Genomic DNA, 17,645 nt, shown 5'->3' with positions numbered 1-17,645 from the left:
AGGAATACTGTATCACAGCTCCGTTCTAAGTGCAGGGGATGTGCTGTGCTTGTATGTTTTCACCTTCATGCGACACTCTTTGAGGAGCCCCTCCACAAACTTCCAGTTGGTCTGGGCGATGACGGCGGGAGACAGATCAGACAGTTTGGGCTGTCGAAGGTTCTTCCCCAGGCCGCGGGCCTCCTGCATGTACTTCTGAAGATCAAACAGAAGTATAGTTAGTGAGCTCTGAAGAACATACACTCTGATCAGGCCTGAAGACAGATGCTTGATCTGTTGCATCTTATTTAGATTGTACTGCACACAAGCTAAAGGCTGAGACAGAACACACAGACAGAACGCACACACTCTCAGCAGCCATTTTTTTTAAAGGATAAGATCGTTTTACACGCACGGTGGTCATCAAATTCAAAAACAAAACTCGCCATATTTGAGCTAATTGTGTTTTTACTATCACCACTATACAGTGTAAAAGCTGTGAAAATCCAACACTTCGGAGGATTTATGTGAGTTAACAAAAAGGATGTGACACAAGAGACAAGCGAAAGCCAGTGTGTGTGTGCGTGTGTTGGAGTGTGTTGGGAGGTGAGCAGGATTCCCAGTGAAGCCATAACTGAATGAATGCTACATTACAGAATTTCTATCTAAACAGGATTGGATTGATGTTTGCATGTAATCCAGTGCAATGTGATCTCATTGAAGTCTCACTGATATAAACACACTTGCTGTTGCCACGGTAACCACAGGTCTTGCCAGATAAACCAGGACTGAAATCGTATTATTTATCACATTAAATTCCATAACTGAAAAGTGTCAGGAGAAGGGAAATATAAGAACTGAATTGCACTGAAAAAACTAGTTCAGAGTGTTTCAGTAAGACATTAAAACAGCTGGGAACTCTGGGTAAGAGTAGGGTGGAGGTGGGGGTCCACAACACAGGCAGCTCCTCCACATACCAGGCAAGACGCAGAAGCAGATTTTTTAGGCGGTTTGATAGGTGGAGGGGACGCATTGTCCCACTCCCAAAATGCCATGGAGTTCTGCAGGACCAGACAGCCCTCCACCTGCTGAGGAGGAGGAGGAGGAGTAGGAGGAGGAAGAGGGGTGCGAGCCGCCCCGCCGACCAACCAGCACAGGACACACGAGCGAGAAGACAGGAGAGCACGGAAACAAAAAAAGAAGAACGGAAAACAGAAGGCAGCATGCACATGACGTCTTAAAAGAAGGATGAAACAGAGAAAGCTCAAACAGAATACAACCAAAACGTAACGGCATGAGACATGCTCGCACACTACGCAATGTTAGAGAACAGAAGAGGAGAGAGGGCAGGGCATGGAGCCAGTTACGGCGAGATTTTTCTACCTCTTTCAGGTCGTTGTCGAGGTTTAGATGCTCCGTTTGTTGTCTGTGACGGTCTTTCCTTCGCTGAGCCGTCGCCGTCCTGTGAGACCACCTGCAGGCGAAACATGCAATTATAAAACCAATTCTAACGAAATTCACAGAAATCGTCTTCCTCATTCGTTGCTTTCTCCACCACCCATCTGTATGCGCCTCAAAGGAATAGTCCAACACATATTCGCTGTCTCTCACAGCACATCGATCAGTGCATCATTCAGATGTTAAGGTATTCAGATGGATGGTAGGGATGGGCAGCAGCGCTCCTCCTGCTCAGTTATATATCGGTGCATTTGCTTACATACAATCAAATGGATTTGATGATGGAACAGAGGACAGCAGACAGCTGTCCTACAGCGAAGACAAGTGCTGCTGTTTCAATAGCCAAGTGGCATGTACAGGAGCACCTGTGTTTAAAAGGAAATGGGATATGTATACTCCGACTGCAGGGCGACTATGGTAACTGTGTGAGTTATTTCCTTCGAAGTGCTGAACATTTCCCTATGTCATGGAGCTATTTAGCAATTAATGAAAAATGCCTTCAAAAATACATATGGAAATTTTTTTTCTATCAACTACAGCATGACATATGAAGCAACAGCCTGTGAGAGCGCAGAGGGTCAGTGCTGACTTCATCTGCCGGTTTCATGTGTGGACTTCAGTCAAGAGGTGGAGGTGGACTCACTTGTTATTGGTCGGCCCCGTGTTGAGCACGTCGGCCTGCAGCTTGGGGAAGAATCCCTGTTCGTATTTGCCCTGACCGATCTTCATGTCCAGCAGATGTGGGTGGATGGCGGTGTGGTCGATCTTCATCAGCCGCTGCTCAATGGCCTGAGCTGTAGGGGGCACAGTGTTAGATTTACTGCAGTTCATGTAATCGTAGAAAGTCAGAGCACAGAAAACTGAAAGGGTAATTCCGTTAACCATAACCTGGGTTGCATTTATTTTAAGCTTTGTCCTTTCTAAATCAGTTACGATTGCATTGCAGAGATCTGATAGCAAAGTAACATCAATGGAATAGACATGAATTGTCCCTTGATTTGACTAAGACGCAAGCTGGCCTAACCACTTGCACATCGAACATATACAGATTAAAGAAAATACATCTGTGTCATCTGTGTCACCACAACAAATGTGATTTGGCACATTTCAGCTGTAATGTGTCAAAGAGCTGACAAGTACACACTCACACCCACACATTTCACACACACTTCTTCAAACCTGATGAAACAAGCATGACATGCTCTAACAGCTGCTCATTTAGCACAAAGAAAAAGCCTGGCTGAACTTCAAGGCAGGTTGTTTACATTATAAATCACAGATAAGCATGGTGTCCTCTCCTCTGTTGCTCTCTCCGTCTTTTGCTCTGTCCATTCGTCTCTTGTGATCCACAAACACGCTTGGACTGACTCATTTATACGTGTCCTTCACCTGCTTTATCTTCTCCTAACACATCAGCAACAGTAAACACTGCATCCTTATCAGTTGTTTGTCAGTGTAACTTTGTTTGTGGTTAAACTGTCTGGCTTATGCTGCCCTGCTGGACCTTCAGACAGAGGCTACAGTATTAATCTTAGTTCTGGAGCGAGCCGTGAGCAGAGGCAACGGAGCGAGTCGCCACAGGGGAAGGCAGGTGGATGGAAAGGCTGCCTATTGTCTGCTTAATTGGGTACGTGCATGCACCATCACCCCTATATGAGCTCATCCTCAGCAATTGAGGCTTAACATCGCTCGGCCATTTAGCATGAAGCATTGTGGGTCACAGGCACATGACGTGTGCACACACACACACACACACATTTTATTTTACACCCATGCCAACGCAGGCTCGTATATGTAGTGTAGAATTTGACTGAGCTTCATCACATGGTGCGATGACAATCACCTGAAGCTCATTATCATCCAAACCAATGAGCCTGCGGTGGACTGCAGTGCTGCAAATGTGGGTGCTGCTGCAAAGAAACTACAAATTCTAAAACATGGATGCTTCACACACATCTCAAGCCGGGCAGCACAGAAGATCTATACGGTCAAGATCTATAAACAACAAGCAGTTAAGTAACAACTAATCTCTACATCAGAACTTTTTTATATAGTGCAAACTGTTTTGTTTTTTTTTTTACATTTACAGCGAAAAACTGTCAACTTTTTAAATACACACAAGAACCTGCAGTCTTTTGCAGTTTTATCGACATGATTAAACCACAAGTGAAACCACGTGGCCTCGCAGATTCCCTGTCGACCTCGAACAGTCTGAGTCAGTCCTGAGCCTGACCTCCTGCCTCATATTGTACATTCAGCACCAATTAAAGGTCTAATAAAGGGAAAGCCAAGCAGCACTAATTGAGAAAACAGGAACAAAGAAAACGCTCTTGCAGTAAGACGGCGTCAGAGACTGTGTGCTGGAGCTAATGTGAGAGAGACCATGATGGAGTGTTTGCTGCACAGGAAGAAAGACGAAATGAGAAGTGGGGTTTTCTGGTCACTGGGGAGGCCTGAGCTGCTTCCAGACGATAAATGAGAAACAAGAGGGGAAGGAGAAATGGAGGAAAAGGCAGAGAGATGGAGTGTTTTGAGGGATGGACAGACATGTACAGCATGTGAGCTCCTTTCCTGTTGCCGATTAAAACCAGAACCCCTCTGGTGTGGATAAACCTCTCAAGGCAATGCTGTTCCAATTTTAATCACGTTTTCTGAGAAATAAATCACACTCAGACACGCTTGAGCTCTCACACCTCTCCCTGCTGAGCTTACCAGACTCCTTGAGGATGGAGCACCTCTGGTAGCTGGATGATCGGAGGCTGGGAGCGCGGACGTTGTAAAGGCGGGCCTTGTCGATGCGAGTATCAAAGACGCGAAGCAGAGGCTCCTTCTCCTCCCACTGGGACATGATTTTGTTGTCGATGAAAGTGGCAAACATTTGCGTCTCGATGAAGTGGGAGAGGAAGGGCAGGTAGGGCTCCGGCTGGTCGGACAGGAACGAAGCCTGGGGAGCAGAGGCACAGAAAAATGTTAAACAATATATGGAAAACCATGCAGCATTTTCTGATACCTCACTGTAAATGTCTTTCTGGGAAGAAAGAAGCAGATGTAGGAAGTTTACGGTGTCTGTTAGCAATACAGCATAAAGCCAAGGGGATAACTTTAAAAAGACCAGCACTGCATGTTTGCGTGGATGGGAAAAATTTTGTTTTTGGAGAACAATGTTGCAGTGAAATGAAAAAGTGAGGACTAATATTAAATATATAATAATAATAATACATTAGTATACTGTAGGAGCTCACACAGCAGCATGGTTGACTGTCAGATGAAGAAAGAGAAACATGCATGTTGTCGACACCATATTACAATCAACATATACTGCCATATACTGCAAAACACAAACTTAGAAATAACAGCTTGTACCAAATAAAAGTGATGTTTTCACTTGATGTCACTTTTTCATGTTGATTTCACTTGTTTTCACTGCTTGATGTGCATAATATATGGTACAAATTTTTATATCAACAGCAGACCTACTTGCAATCGTATGCAGTAGGTGGCATTTCTACAATTCTTAAGGGAATTGTACTGCATGTAGTATGCAAACACTGCCATTTATAATCCCTACTCTGCCCTGAATACAGCTCATAATTCATCACACAAAACATAACGCGTTAAACTGAATTTGTCTTCCAGTGCACACACACACACACAATCCCATTACATCATACACTAATTCATGTGACCATGTAATGGATCTGTTTGTATTAAAAAGAAACAGGTCTTTGCACTGCAGAAAAACAACAACAACAGTATTTGTGCATGATTTAGTCACCTTATCAAAGTTGTGCATCTGCTCCCTGTTGGTGAGCCAGGACTCAAGGTCTGGGGCGCTCTGGATGACAAAGGCTTCATAGTCAGCAAACATGGTGGTGAAGCGGCTGGCGAACACCTCCCGCAGCTGGACGTTCAGCTTGGCGTTCTTTAGCTCCTCCTCTTCAGCTGCTGTCCGGCTCCCTTGCCCTTCAGTGCTCTGAGCTTTGACTCCTGCCCTTAGGGCTTCCACGCGGGCTACAGTCACTCCGGTGCGTTTGGTCAGTGCCTGCAGTCTCTCCAGGGTGGCGTTACCCTGCAGCAGCTCCAGCACGGCCAGCTCCTCCCCTGCCAGGTTACCATTACGGCCGTCGTCCTCGAGCTGCCGGAGGGCAACAGTCTTACGCTCGCTCCCGGGGGTGGAGGGTGTGCTGCTGGGACTGGTGCGGGTCCGTGGCGGGGCGCCTGTATTGGCAGGAACGCCAAAGCTAAGCAACACCTCACTGAGCTCCTGGATGAACTCGGTCTTGTTGGGGAAGTGGGGAAAGTCCTCTGGAAGCTCGATGTACTGGTTGTCAATGTCAACAAAACACAGGTTGGCCTGCAACAGGGAAAGACATGAATTATCACAACAATCTCAGGATTAGAAAAGGTTCCTTATATTTAATGCTATGTGATGCACATTTATGGTATCACAAAATCTCTACATCACAGACAGAAGATGACGAGTGTCCTTTGGGTGCTAGTGACAGTAGAAACAGGTGCCCAGAGAGTGGGAACAGGTTTTCTCATATGGCATATTGAGGACAGGTTGGTTACAGGAGGTATGATGCGGACTGGGAGGCGCAGTGAATGTAGGTCAGTGTGTGATTGATAATAACACATTGTGGGAGATCAACCCAAATCTGACATAATAGATTTAGCATCACAGCATCATGTGGGATTAAAACAAAACCTCCGATAATGCTAGAGCTCTAAACTCAAACCCACAAAGATGGGAACAGATTCAATGTGGGAGTGATATAGGATGTACAGACTGGAATATGGAGGTCAGACTGCAGTGTGTGGTGTGTCCATGGAGGAATATCCAACATCTATAAATAATAAAATCAGTAGCACTGATCAGTACCACTCCTTAATTACACATGAATACAGTGTGAGCACAATAACGATAGGGACAGTGGGTCAAAGTTGGGTCTGTTCACCGTCATGGATGTTTAAAGCCTCACTGCTCAAGGTCAGGTGTGTTTACAAACAGCAATTTAACACTCCAATACTCACAATTCCTTGGCTTTTAATCAGAAACTGGGAAAACTGTTGAACCGAACATCTACGTCAGGCTATGTTTGACACGCCGCACAGCCGTCGGCAACTACTGCGGCCTAATTCCACTCGAACAGATGACTAATTGGCAAAACACTCCTTCTACTGTGTGTTTTTGGATGCGAGACTGAGGCCCTGTTCCTCATCTGTGTCCAGTCAGAGGACACGCAGCTGGTTTAGCCAATCAAAGACAGGAGGTTGTTCAATGATTTGGGAGATGATTAAAGAACACACTCACACACACACACACACACACACACACACACACACACACACACACACACACACATCAAACCGTTTTATAAACAGAAAAGTGGCCCTATTTTGAATCTAAAGCCCACTGGGAACACTTCTATATATTGAAAAAGAATAGCTAGATTGAAGAACAGGGTTCAAAAAGGCAAACTTTGCCTGGCATCCACTCCCCATGTTTTTCTCTGTCCTCATCATCTCCTCTCTGCTTTGCTTTAAACCGTTCTTTCATCATCAGCCCATTTCTAGGGCACCTCCACTTCAAAGGATCATTCAGACATGAACGCTGGGAGATTCGCCAGTCTAGGCAGGCAGGGGACACCCGCGTGGGGGAGGAGGGCTGGGGTGGGGGAGCTCCGTGGCAGCATCCACTGTTGGCTGAGATCATTAGCATCCATACGGAATGTGCCGGATTAACGAGCGCTGGGAGTCGGGGGATGTAAGCAAAGCCGGAAGCCGGCAAGTCTGGATGTTCCGCTTTGTTAGGGCCTTATCTCACTTTACCACATGAATACACACATACACACAGTCTTGTTTCTGTCCCTTCTGGGGACATTACACAGACTTACATTCATTTCCTGGAGGCTTAACCAGCATCTAACCATAGCAACAATTACTTGCCTAATCCTAACTCTTACCTTAACCTAACCCTAACCTCTACCTAACCTTAAAGCAACGCTTTACCATAATATTTAATGATTTATGATGTGAGGGCTTATGTTTTGCCCCCATAAGTAACATGGGTCCACACACACACACACAAATACATGAACATTCGCAGCAACCCTAAAAGGCAAGAAGAAAGCAGAGACTAAAGTCCACTTCAGACTCATTATGACTTAAGGTGAATTTGTGATGAATAATAGGTAATTCCCTGTCCCATTGTGTGAATGTGTGGGAGTGTGTGTGTGTGTGTGCATTTGTTCAGAACACAAAGGTGTTTTCTTGCAATTTCCTGTCTAGGAGCCTGGCAGTCTGCCTGTGTGCCTGCGCTGCTGTTTTTCAGATGGCCTGGGACAAACGTATCGTCAGCAGCAACGAGCACTGTGGGCAAACTGCTGCAGCTCGTGTGTGCATTCACTTAAAGTAATTGTTTTATTATACTTGTGCAAACTTTGCATTGCAGTTTACATACTCAACCAAACCTTATTAGAGCTTAAATGTAAGCCTATTTCCAGTCTTTAAAATTACAACTTGAGTTTAATCAATAAGTTAAAGTTATAATGTAAAAAGTCATATATACTAATATAAAAGCCTTTCACACTCGTAGGTCGTAGCCCTGGGCTAACACGAGCCCCAGAGAGAGCTCAGGTTAGCCTATGACCAGTTATCTCATTTCAGAAGCATCAAAAATGCAGATGTTCCCATGCAGTTAGAGTTCAAGGGCTGACTTAAGGGTTTAATAAGCCTGAAAATTAATAATATATGAGTCATAATATATTATAAAGTCACAGTCAGCAGATCATAACCCAGCTGAACTCCTTTGGGAGGGTTTTGGGGTAAACTGATCCAGACTGAGTACTGTTTTGGGTTGTACTGAAGGCCTTCTTAAGATTCAATATGAGGTCCCATGGCTTTTAAAGTTCTATATGGTTGTATCTAAAATGGTTATCTAGAGAGAAAGGAAGTATAACTCCTCTCAATGTGACTCGATGAAATGGTTTCCTGTTGTTATTTGGAGTAGATTAGCTACTCCTCATCTGACTCATACTTTAAATTTGTTAAGATTTGGAGTCCTTTTACTGATCATACCAAAAAGCAGCACAACAACACAATAATACATTTAGCTCTGTACCTCCTGAGGAAGCTCAAGTTTGGAACGGTCGGTGCCCTCTTTGGACTGTAGACCCATCAGGTAGGGAACAGGAGCGTCCAGGAAGTGCAAAAGAGAGGCGGGCAAGATGGGAACATAGACGTGTTGCCACTGGAAGGGAAACAGCAGGGTGGTGATGCCCTCGGCCACCGTCATCAACCGCTGGTAGTCTGAGAGAAGGATGAAGAAACACGATGATGTGAGGAAATGGAATTTAAGTGTTAATCGACAAGTTTTTTTGTTTTTTTCTTCCATTTTGTAGGAGGGAGAAACACATATGAACTGTAGAGCTCATATGATGAAGAGCTCTTTCATCAAAGGTCATGCCGTTTAACTTGAACCGCACGTCACAGATATGTCGTGTCTGATTTAATCAAAGTTAAAGGGTTAAAGTTAAAATTCAAATTTAAAAGGTCATGACTGCAACATCACTTGTCTGATTTTGATAAACCAGGTGAGCAATGATACATTTAAAACAGAAGTTTCCCGAGTTTTGAAACTGCGGAGTAATCAGCCTGACAATTAAAGGTCAGAATGTTCATCTTAAGTCTAAATTTTTGATGTATATTCCAAGTTTTATGTCTTGTCAATTGCTGGTTTATCGTCCTTGTTGATATCTTCTGTTTATTTAAAAGAAATCCGTATTCCTTTTCCCAAAACAAAAGAAACAAACAAAGCCAAACAAACAGTGCACTATTTTCAGGGGCGGATTAATTCACATTTGGTGTTGCAGTGAGTATAAGTGGGAGCAGGTTAGTGTATGTGGGACAAAATAAATTACATTGTGTGTGTTCATCATGCTAGTGAAAGGAAAACAGCGTGGCTCATTGATGCATTTTTAATCCTTTTATTTTATTTTCTAAAACCGAGAGAAAGACGAGCAGTGATCCACGGGCAGATTATTACATTACATAAAGATGCTGTTACATTCTATATGAAAAGAGGTCGATGTGTTCTCATTGAACTCCTCAACCAGGTAAAAGTGATTTTATTGCACTACACAGATTCTCACAGAGGAGAAAGAGTAAGAGATTTATGAAATTCAAATGTGTGAGCGTACTGACGCGCGAGAGACACTTTAATCAAGTGATTCAGCTCGTGTCGGAGAGTGGGTTAAGGTTACGAACACGAGGTATTAGATTCTGATGGATTCTTTTCAATCTCGTTTTCACATGTGAGTGAGTTTGTGTGTGTGTGTGTGTGTGTGTGTGAGTATTGCCTCTGCTGTTCCCTAAAACAGATTAAGGCCAGACTGGCTTTAGTATTGAGTTCATCAGCAGTTTTATCACGTTATTATGATGGTCAGAGTGAAAAGTCTGCACGATCTCGAGGAAAGCAAATAAAAAAAGAAAGAAAACATAACAGACTCTCTCTTCTTCTAGTCCCTTTTCCCCTTATGTCATTCCCTTTCATCCCAGCTGTCCTCCCGCCTCTATGTGCACACGTTGAATGTATGCATGAAAATGTATTAAGCTCTCCTGTGCCTTAACCACATCGATTCATATTCAGCAAGACGACGACAAGAAGCAGCTGCCTGTTCCCTTTTGAAATGTGAGTGTGTGTTTGTTTCTAAGTCTTCTAAACACATAAAAAATTCATACAAAGCCCTCTGACTGAACAAACAGCAGGTATAATGACCCAAATGCCAATAAAGTGGACAAAATACTTCAAAATATGTCAGGTCTAACAGAAAAGTACACCAACACACACTCACACACACAGTCCAATAAATCAGTGTCATCACACTCTCTGTTCAGCACTGAGCAGTGCCTGACACAAAGGGAGGCTAAACTTAACACCATTGTGTGTTTTATCACGTGCACCTGCAGTGAGTGTGTGCATGTGTGTGTGTGTTTTAGTGAGTACCAGTGCTTATGGGCCAAAAGAACAAACAAGTCATCAGATTCATGGCTTAAGAGATGAATGATTGTAATTTATGATGATCTAATGATTCTATTTGTCATCTCGAGGCCTTTGAGAAGCATCAGGGATGGTGACAGGCAGACAGGCTTGTTGTGACAGGAAAACAGAAATTGTGCGTGCGTGTGTGTGTGTGCCACTTGTTCTTTGTCATACCTAAATTCCTTCCAAGACTCACGATAAGCACCTTTCTGAACTTACATGTTTCGTATCATCTTGTTTCCATGACTTGCTCCTTTATGTTGGGCTCTTGATATAATCATCCTTAACCTGAACACTTTCTGAAAGTCTCCTTCACGTATTGGTACACATTCAAAAGACTGTAACCACTGCCAAGTCAAATCATTTGTATTCTTTAGTCCTGCTTGTGTCAGAGGTGAAAAGGTGGTAGAAAATGTGTGAAATGCGGCATGTAAGAACGGGAAGACATCACAAACCCCCCAAAAAATCCAATGCAATTTAAGCGACCAGCTGGACCCAGCAGCTTGTTGCACCATCTGATCATTCGACTGTAGAACCAGGTAGCGTCAAACCAAACTCCTCATGTTCAGTTCCATATCTACTACAGTGAATGTCAATACGTTCACACTGTCATTGTGAGCACGCTAGCATTTAGCTCGTGCTGGCTCCGAGAGCTTGCTGTTGTCAGGTATTTTTACTTTTACTTGACCACGGTTGCTAAAGATGGTTTTCTGCACAACAAGCCTTTACGGCTTCACAGAACCACTAGTGGTTTCGAGACGTCTTTTTGTCTATGCTTTCACCTCACTGATTCATTTCAACCCTAAGACAAAACACAACAAGAAGACAGACAAGTCAGAACCATCCCACATCACTCACTCTCTCTCTCTCTCTCTCTCTGTGTGCTGTATGTTTAAGTCTGTATTCACTTTTTCTCAAGTCTGAACAGGTTCAAACGGCCGTCTGTGGGAAACCCAGCGAGGGAGTCTGACTGAAACACTCCTGTATCTTTTTTCATGTTGCAACAAATCTTTTTCCTGCCTGTTCCCCCTCCAGTTCTTGTCACACCAGGATTAGTTTAGCCTTGGTGTCTGGGCTGGCTTCGTTAGCACATTTGCTGTTATAAGCTGAAATGTGTCATATGGTGATATTCTGTCACACCTCATATTTTCCTTTCCATACACCGAAACGCATCAAAGCCCACACAGCAAGGCCTCATAAGGAATAACGAGAAGAGGAAGGAATCCAACAGTGAGTTACTTTTTATTTTCTGAGTTAAACTAATCCATCATTTTTGTTAGAAATAGCTACGGGTGCTTCTTTGAAAAAGCCCTGATCCATCTTTAAAAAGGTTTGCTACATCGGCAAAAAACAAACATTGAAATGTGACAAGAACGAGTGCTGTGATGGGTGAGCTAGTGTGTAATCATTTAAAGGAACAAAACAAAAGAAAACCAAAAAAAAAAAAAAACCCAAAATCTGATATAACAAGGCGTAGCACTGCAGAAAGCCCCAGCAGCAACAGGGCCCAAGGATGCAGAAAAACAGGACGGAACATGTCATTGTGAAACTGTAACAGTGCATCAGGGACTGATAAACAAGGCCAGCTCAGTCTCACAAGGGAAGAGGCAAGCTGTCTGTGGTAAGCAGCTGACATTAGACATTCTCCTAATGCAGAGATGGTAAGACTTTAGTTCAGCTGCACCCTGATAATGTTGTGATATAATAAAAGAAAATTATTGTCTGGAGGGAAGATTAGTGAGAAATGAAAAGAGGCTTAGAGATGCATCCCATCCCATGACAAATGAAAGAAATCAGTAATTCTGAGTGAGAGCCTCTGTCAACGCACGAACAGAACATAAAGATGGTGGAAAATGCTTTAAATGGCCCAAGTCAGTCATGGGGAAAGCGAGCATGTGAAGGTTAGAGGAGATAATATGCTTTGTGAGTGCATCTTAATGTGTCTTCAGTGGGATCGTTAGCAAAGGTTAGCATAATTTGAGCGGAATGTTGAGGGCCTAAACTCTTCTGGTTTCCAGCTTTGCAGTAGATGCATGAACCTGACTACAGTGATTTTCTCCCTTTCAGATACAAGAGCACTGAGGCCTCAGCACACTCAACACAACAAACTGTGAGCAACTTCCCCTGCAGTCTTATATGCATTTTCTGCAACAAACAACACGTGTGCTCATGCTCACATTTGTATAGCATGTGTTTTATTGCTTTCGTTCCTGTCTGCTTCCCAACACACTGGCTATGTTGTCGCCAGACAGGAAGACAGGAAGTGACTGGGTCATGTGTTTACAGAAATTAACAAGGCTGCATTCCACACAACAACTCAGGGTTGTCCAGCAAAAAAACACAAAAAAAATGCTGTACCTGGTTTAACTCACGCCACAATGCAAGTCACCAACATGTGGCAAGGTGTTGCACTGGCCAATCACATACATGCAAGCACATACTACTGGTAGACTACTTTGTGACACTAACACTGTATTTCTCTGTTCACCTCACGATCATCATGACTAAGGTAAAATAATTACTGCTGCGATAACTTTCCAGGAACTATGGTTTTCTGTAATTTGGGTGAAATGCTCCTTTACATACAAGCGGCTTCTGTCAGAATTCATGCACATACTGAATCAGCTGTCTCTGTGTTCTGATTGGCTGCCAGGAATGTAAATGAACTACACTGATTACCATAAAAGGACATTCCAGCCCCCCCACCACTGGGGGAGACATCTGCCTATCCCCACCTGTCACAGCCAATAAGTATGAGAGGAGGACAGGTATGGGGCGGGGGCTCTGATGATGCCTCTACCTGTCACAGTGTAATTGCTTGTTGAGTGATCATGAAGAGTGTGGGAATATATGGCTGGGCAGCATCTCATTAACATCCAGGGATCACTCGTCGTCTTTCCCCTGAACTGAACCTTTCCATCGCCTGCCTCCAGCCAAATGACTCTACTGTGTGGGGTTTCTCTCCTCATTACACAGAAATTAGGACTCGCTAGGGCAGACAGATGAAAAAAAAAAGAAACAGGGACTCACTCAAGTGAGGTCTGCATTTTACTGTTTCCCTCCAGGTGCAGTTGTCTTTGACGTTGACAGTGATGAATAAAACACAGAGAACCTTTTCATTTTCAAATCACATTATAATGGTGGAGGGCTTTGAGACAATTTAAATTAACATTTCTAACACTGCTTTGACTCAAATATCCCTAAATATGACAGAATATACTACCCTAATTCATAAAACGTCTGACTTTTTTCTTAAATTTTACATTTTGGTGATTGAATGATGTTCTGACTGGGGCAGATATTCAGGATGGAACATGGGGCAACGCACTTAGCTGACAGAAATGGGAAGACTGATGTCATGTCTCATTAAGGGCTCATTAGCCTAGCCAGTGATGGGCTCTGGCACTGGCTCTATGGCTGTATGTGGTGGGGCATCGCAGCACAGAAAGTCGTGATGCATTTATGGTGAAACAGTTCCAAACCTTGCTACTGTATAATACTTGCTGTATTCTTATGTGGCTTATTATGTGAAAAATACACAGGGAACTCTAAACTATCCATCCTTTTAGAGGCAAATCGACGCCAACTTCTTTTCTAACATGTACGGCAGACTACATGGCACTGCGTCACACTTCATCCACTAGAAGGCCAACTTAAAGTGCACTGCATGTTTACGTTTTTTCCGTTTTCATTTTGCGTCATGCAGGACGCAGTTAAGATACTCTTTCAGCTGCTCTCTCTAATTTTGGCTGCTACTCTTTACTCATGCAGGTTTTAATTTAAGCTTTGAAAGGAGCGGCAGAGTGATTTCACTTGTTCGCCTCTTGAAGTTGCACCACAGGAACGTGTCCTCCTTCGCGCATGCTGCAGAATACTGCAGATACATGGTTTTATTTTGAGGTTGTACCTTGGCTTTGTGTGCAAACCTTACAGGTTTAAGTGACTCATCCGAAAATAAATAAACAAGCTGCAGAAAAAAAAAGTGGTACAGAATGCGTTTCAGACCACAGGAGGCACAGAGTGAAACTGAGAAAGAGTAGGATAGAGGAATGTAGGGCGAAAAATGATCTAGTTGCTCTGCATGTGAGGGTAATGTGTACCAGCACAAACAGCAGCACACACTCATGACTCACTGCAGCTGTAAATAATGGATAAAGGGAAATCTCATCACTGTGCATCTCAGGAGTAGCTGAAACTTTCTACGAGCTTTAGACATTCTTCATGATCATTTGAGACCATTTTCACCACTTTCCTTTGTCTCTGATGTTTTAACACGGCACTCTGTATGAGATTTTCCCTGCCTGACAGCATACATGTTCATAAAACAGGACAGATTTCCTCTATGTTTGAATTTTGGTTTTTCTCACGATTTAAAAACAGTCACCCACTCCTACTCACATGTTAAATGTAACGAAAGATTCTGCCATGAAGGAATGAGATTCATTGAATAAAACTCTTGCTCTCTCATATTTTGTCTTCATCAAGAGCTTAAGTTGTAACTTCCCCTTGCAGAAGATGGAAATGAATGGACAAGCCTGGGTATTAGGACTCTGAACACAGCGCAACGCTAATCTGAGATTTATTCCAGCATCGCAAATTAAAGACACAGTTCCAAAAATAAATAAATAAATACATCAAAAATTCATATTTATCCATCTAGATTGCTTTGCTGTGAGTTGTAGAGTTTAAGACACATCCTCGTTAGAGATGTGTGCCTCTTTAATATTCTAGAACTTCACTTGTGGTGCTTCAAGCGCCAAAAACAACTGTGCTCTAACGTTCCATGTTTAGTGAGTGAGTGAGTGAATTAACAGCGAGCTTACAACTTATGCTGCATTAGTCATTAGCAGCTCCTGTTCGCAGTGTACTGACTGATGTACAGACAATCATCGCTGGGTCACTTGGATGCTGAAGAAAAAGCTAAAAACGTGAAGGTCATTGGCTATGATCCTGAGTTTATTAACATGTGTCCTTACCCTGTGAGTAGAGGAGGATCTGCATCTCGAGCAGGGTGCAGGTGAACACCTGAACCAGGTTCTCCACTCCTAGCAGCCTGAAGGCCTCAGCGAGAGGAAAGTCAGCCAGTGGCAGCTCACCGGGCCCAGGCCTCTGGCAAACGACGGGCTCGTATACGCCATGGAACTTGAGCGAGCGTCCCGGCGCGGGCAGAGGCACCTCGTACAGGATGTTGTGAACGTAGCTTTCTAGTGGCAGCGGGGGAGCCGTGGCTGCAGTAACAGCCCTGTGCAGCTGCAACAGGAAGCTGCGGCATGCATGCATGAAGGGCATAGGTGTGATGAGACACAAGGCCTTGGAAACATAGAGGGTGTCCCGCGATGAGTCATAGCCACCCGCCCTGCGAGACGAGGAGGATGAAGAGGCGGGAGAGTCAGCCTCGTCTAAACTGCTGGCCAGAGAGTCCATGCTGGAGGAGGAGGAGGAGGAAGAGGAGGAGGAGGAGGAGGAAGGGGGGTTGGTGGAGGCGTGCTCTGCATTGTGCATCTGGTAGAGGGTCTGCATGGCAGAGCAGATCTGTGGGCTGGTCACCTCCTCGTAAAAGGTGTGAACAAAGCCGTAGGTCCGGGAGCCATCCTCCTTTGTGATGATGAAGGAGTGGAACTGTGGCTCACGCTGGTCTGTCTGCGTCCTGAACGACAGGCCTTTAGGCATACAGAGCTGCAGAGAGAGGACACGGAACAGGAGTCAGTCATTTCAGACCAAACTAAACTAACTTTTGGGTTTTTTTTTAATGATGATGTCATTTTTAAAATTATTCTGATGATAAGTTTTTGTTTATGGAACCCTAAAAGCTGGTGCTGTGTGTGTTAGCTCTTCTTCAGAGTGACCAGGTCAGGTTGGTGGGGTGGGCTGCATGCATGGCTGCCTATCACACTTTCTGTGGGTTTTGGAAACCATCATTTGTTGACTTCTACATTAAATGGCTTTGATCAACAAAAACAGTCATTTTACACTAAGACGCTTAGTGTTTAACAGGTAGTTTACAGAGACATATCCAAGTCTGGGACCTGATTGGATTATGCATGAGTAATGTGTATCACTGATGACAAACACATCATCTCACCCAGCCTGTGTCTGACATTAGTCACCATCACGACCACATTCTCTATTCAGTTTTGTTGTCTAGAAAGCAATTACACTTCATCCTTCACCTCTCGCCCCAGCCAAGCTGAGAACAGCAATGAAATCTAACAGAGCAGAGAGAGATATAACCCAAATCTCACACAACGCAGAGACGGAATTTGGCAGGCACTGTGCCAAATCAGTATCGACTCACTGCCTGCAGAATGAGCCCGGGTGCCATTACAGTCACAGAGCTAGTGGGAAGTAACAAAGTGAGATTCCAGGTATGATGCAGGAACAAATATACATTTGACCTCTGGTAGACTAAGCCAATTTTCTGTTCATGTTCTTCATGTGAATAAACAACATAAACAGGAAATAAGGACAACAGATGCCGAGAACGTGCTTATGGTTTGTTGTTCACAGTGCAAGACATCTGCTGAGGCTTTTACTAAACAGTAAGAAGCCGCCATCAGCTTTATGTTTTGGTAGAGCTTAATGTGGACAAACTTAATGGGGTAAACTGTGGCCATCAATGTGCTGTAAACTTCAGATCCCAGCAGGAGGACATGGGAACAAAGGTCTGTGGTTGACCCTCAATGAGACCAGGTAGAAAAGAGAGGAGCAGTGAGGTAATTATCAAATTTTGCGGGGGGGGGGGGGGGCGGTAATCAAAAAACAATCATCACAAGAAGTGTGATTACACTCCCCCCATCCTCATCATCTCCTACCTCGCAGGAGGAGGACAAGGAGCTGGGATGAAAGATGAAAGAAAGAGTGGGGAAGAGGATGATGGGATGAGCAGCTGATGGAGGTATGAAGGAGGATGAAGAAGGGGAAATGAGGGGCTGTGGAGGCCACAAGACATAGAGAGAAAGAGAGAAAGAGAGAGAGAGAGGGGGAGAAAAGATGCTGCTTCTAGAATGTCTCTCAGCCGTCAAAGTCGACAGCTCGTAATCATCTGGGCGTTGGGTTTCAGACGCAGCGTTGCTGCATAATGGACTGTTTCCATGCCGACGTAAGGCGAGAACCGCAGCTGAATTATTCAGCAGTGCTGACGCCAGGACAGGTGGAAAAGTAGGCA

At 44.1% G+C, this 17,645-nt stretch overlaps 1 protein-coding gene across 4 annotated transcripts in view; it reads right to left on the bottom strand.

The window, feature by feature from the left end:
* Nucleotides 1-17,645, bottom strand: part of dennd5b (DENN/MADD domain containing 5B) — a 67,327-nt gene that overhangs the window by 13,417 nt on the left and 36,265 nt on the right. For all 4 annotated transcript variants that reach the window (XM_046378494.1, XM_046378495.1, XM_046378496.1 and 1 more), the window contains 7 exons: nucleotides 15,457-16,156; nucleotides 8,561-8,748; nucleotides 5,213-5,791; nucleotides 4,150-4,381; nucleotides 2,081-2,231; nucleotides 1,363-1,453; nucleotides 64-195 (listed from right to left, as the gene is read on the bottom strand). In XM_046378494.1, the coding sequence (XP_046234450.1) occupies nucleotides 64-195; nucleotides 1,363-1,453; nucleotides 2,081-2,231; nucleotides 4,150-4,381; nucleotides 5,213-5,791; nucleotides 8,561-8,748; nucleotides 15,457-16,156 (2,073 nt within the window). The remainder of the gene's footprint in view (nucleotides 1-63; nucleotides 196-1,362; nucleotides 1,454-2,080; nucleotides 2,232-4,149; nucleotides 4,382-5,212; nucleotides 5,792-8,560; nucleotides 8,749-15,456; nucleotides 16,157-17,645) is intronic.

The sequence above is a fragment of the Scatophagus argus genome, chromosome 22 (assembly GCF_020382885.2).
Source record: "Scatophagus argus isolate fScaArg1 chromosome 22, fScaArg1.pri, whole genome shotgun sequence".
Taxonomy (NCBI): domain Eukaryota; kingdom Metazoa; phylum Chordata; class Actinopteri; family Scatophagidae; genus Scatophagus; species Scatophagus argus.
Note: the sequence above shows the minus strand (reverse complement) of the source record. Positions and strands in the feature narration are given on the sequence as shown.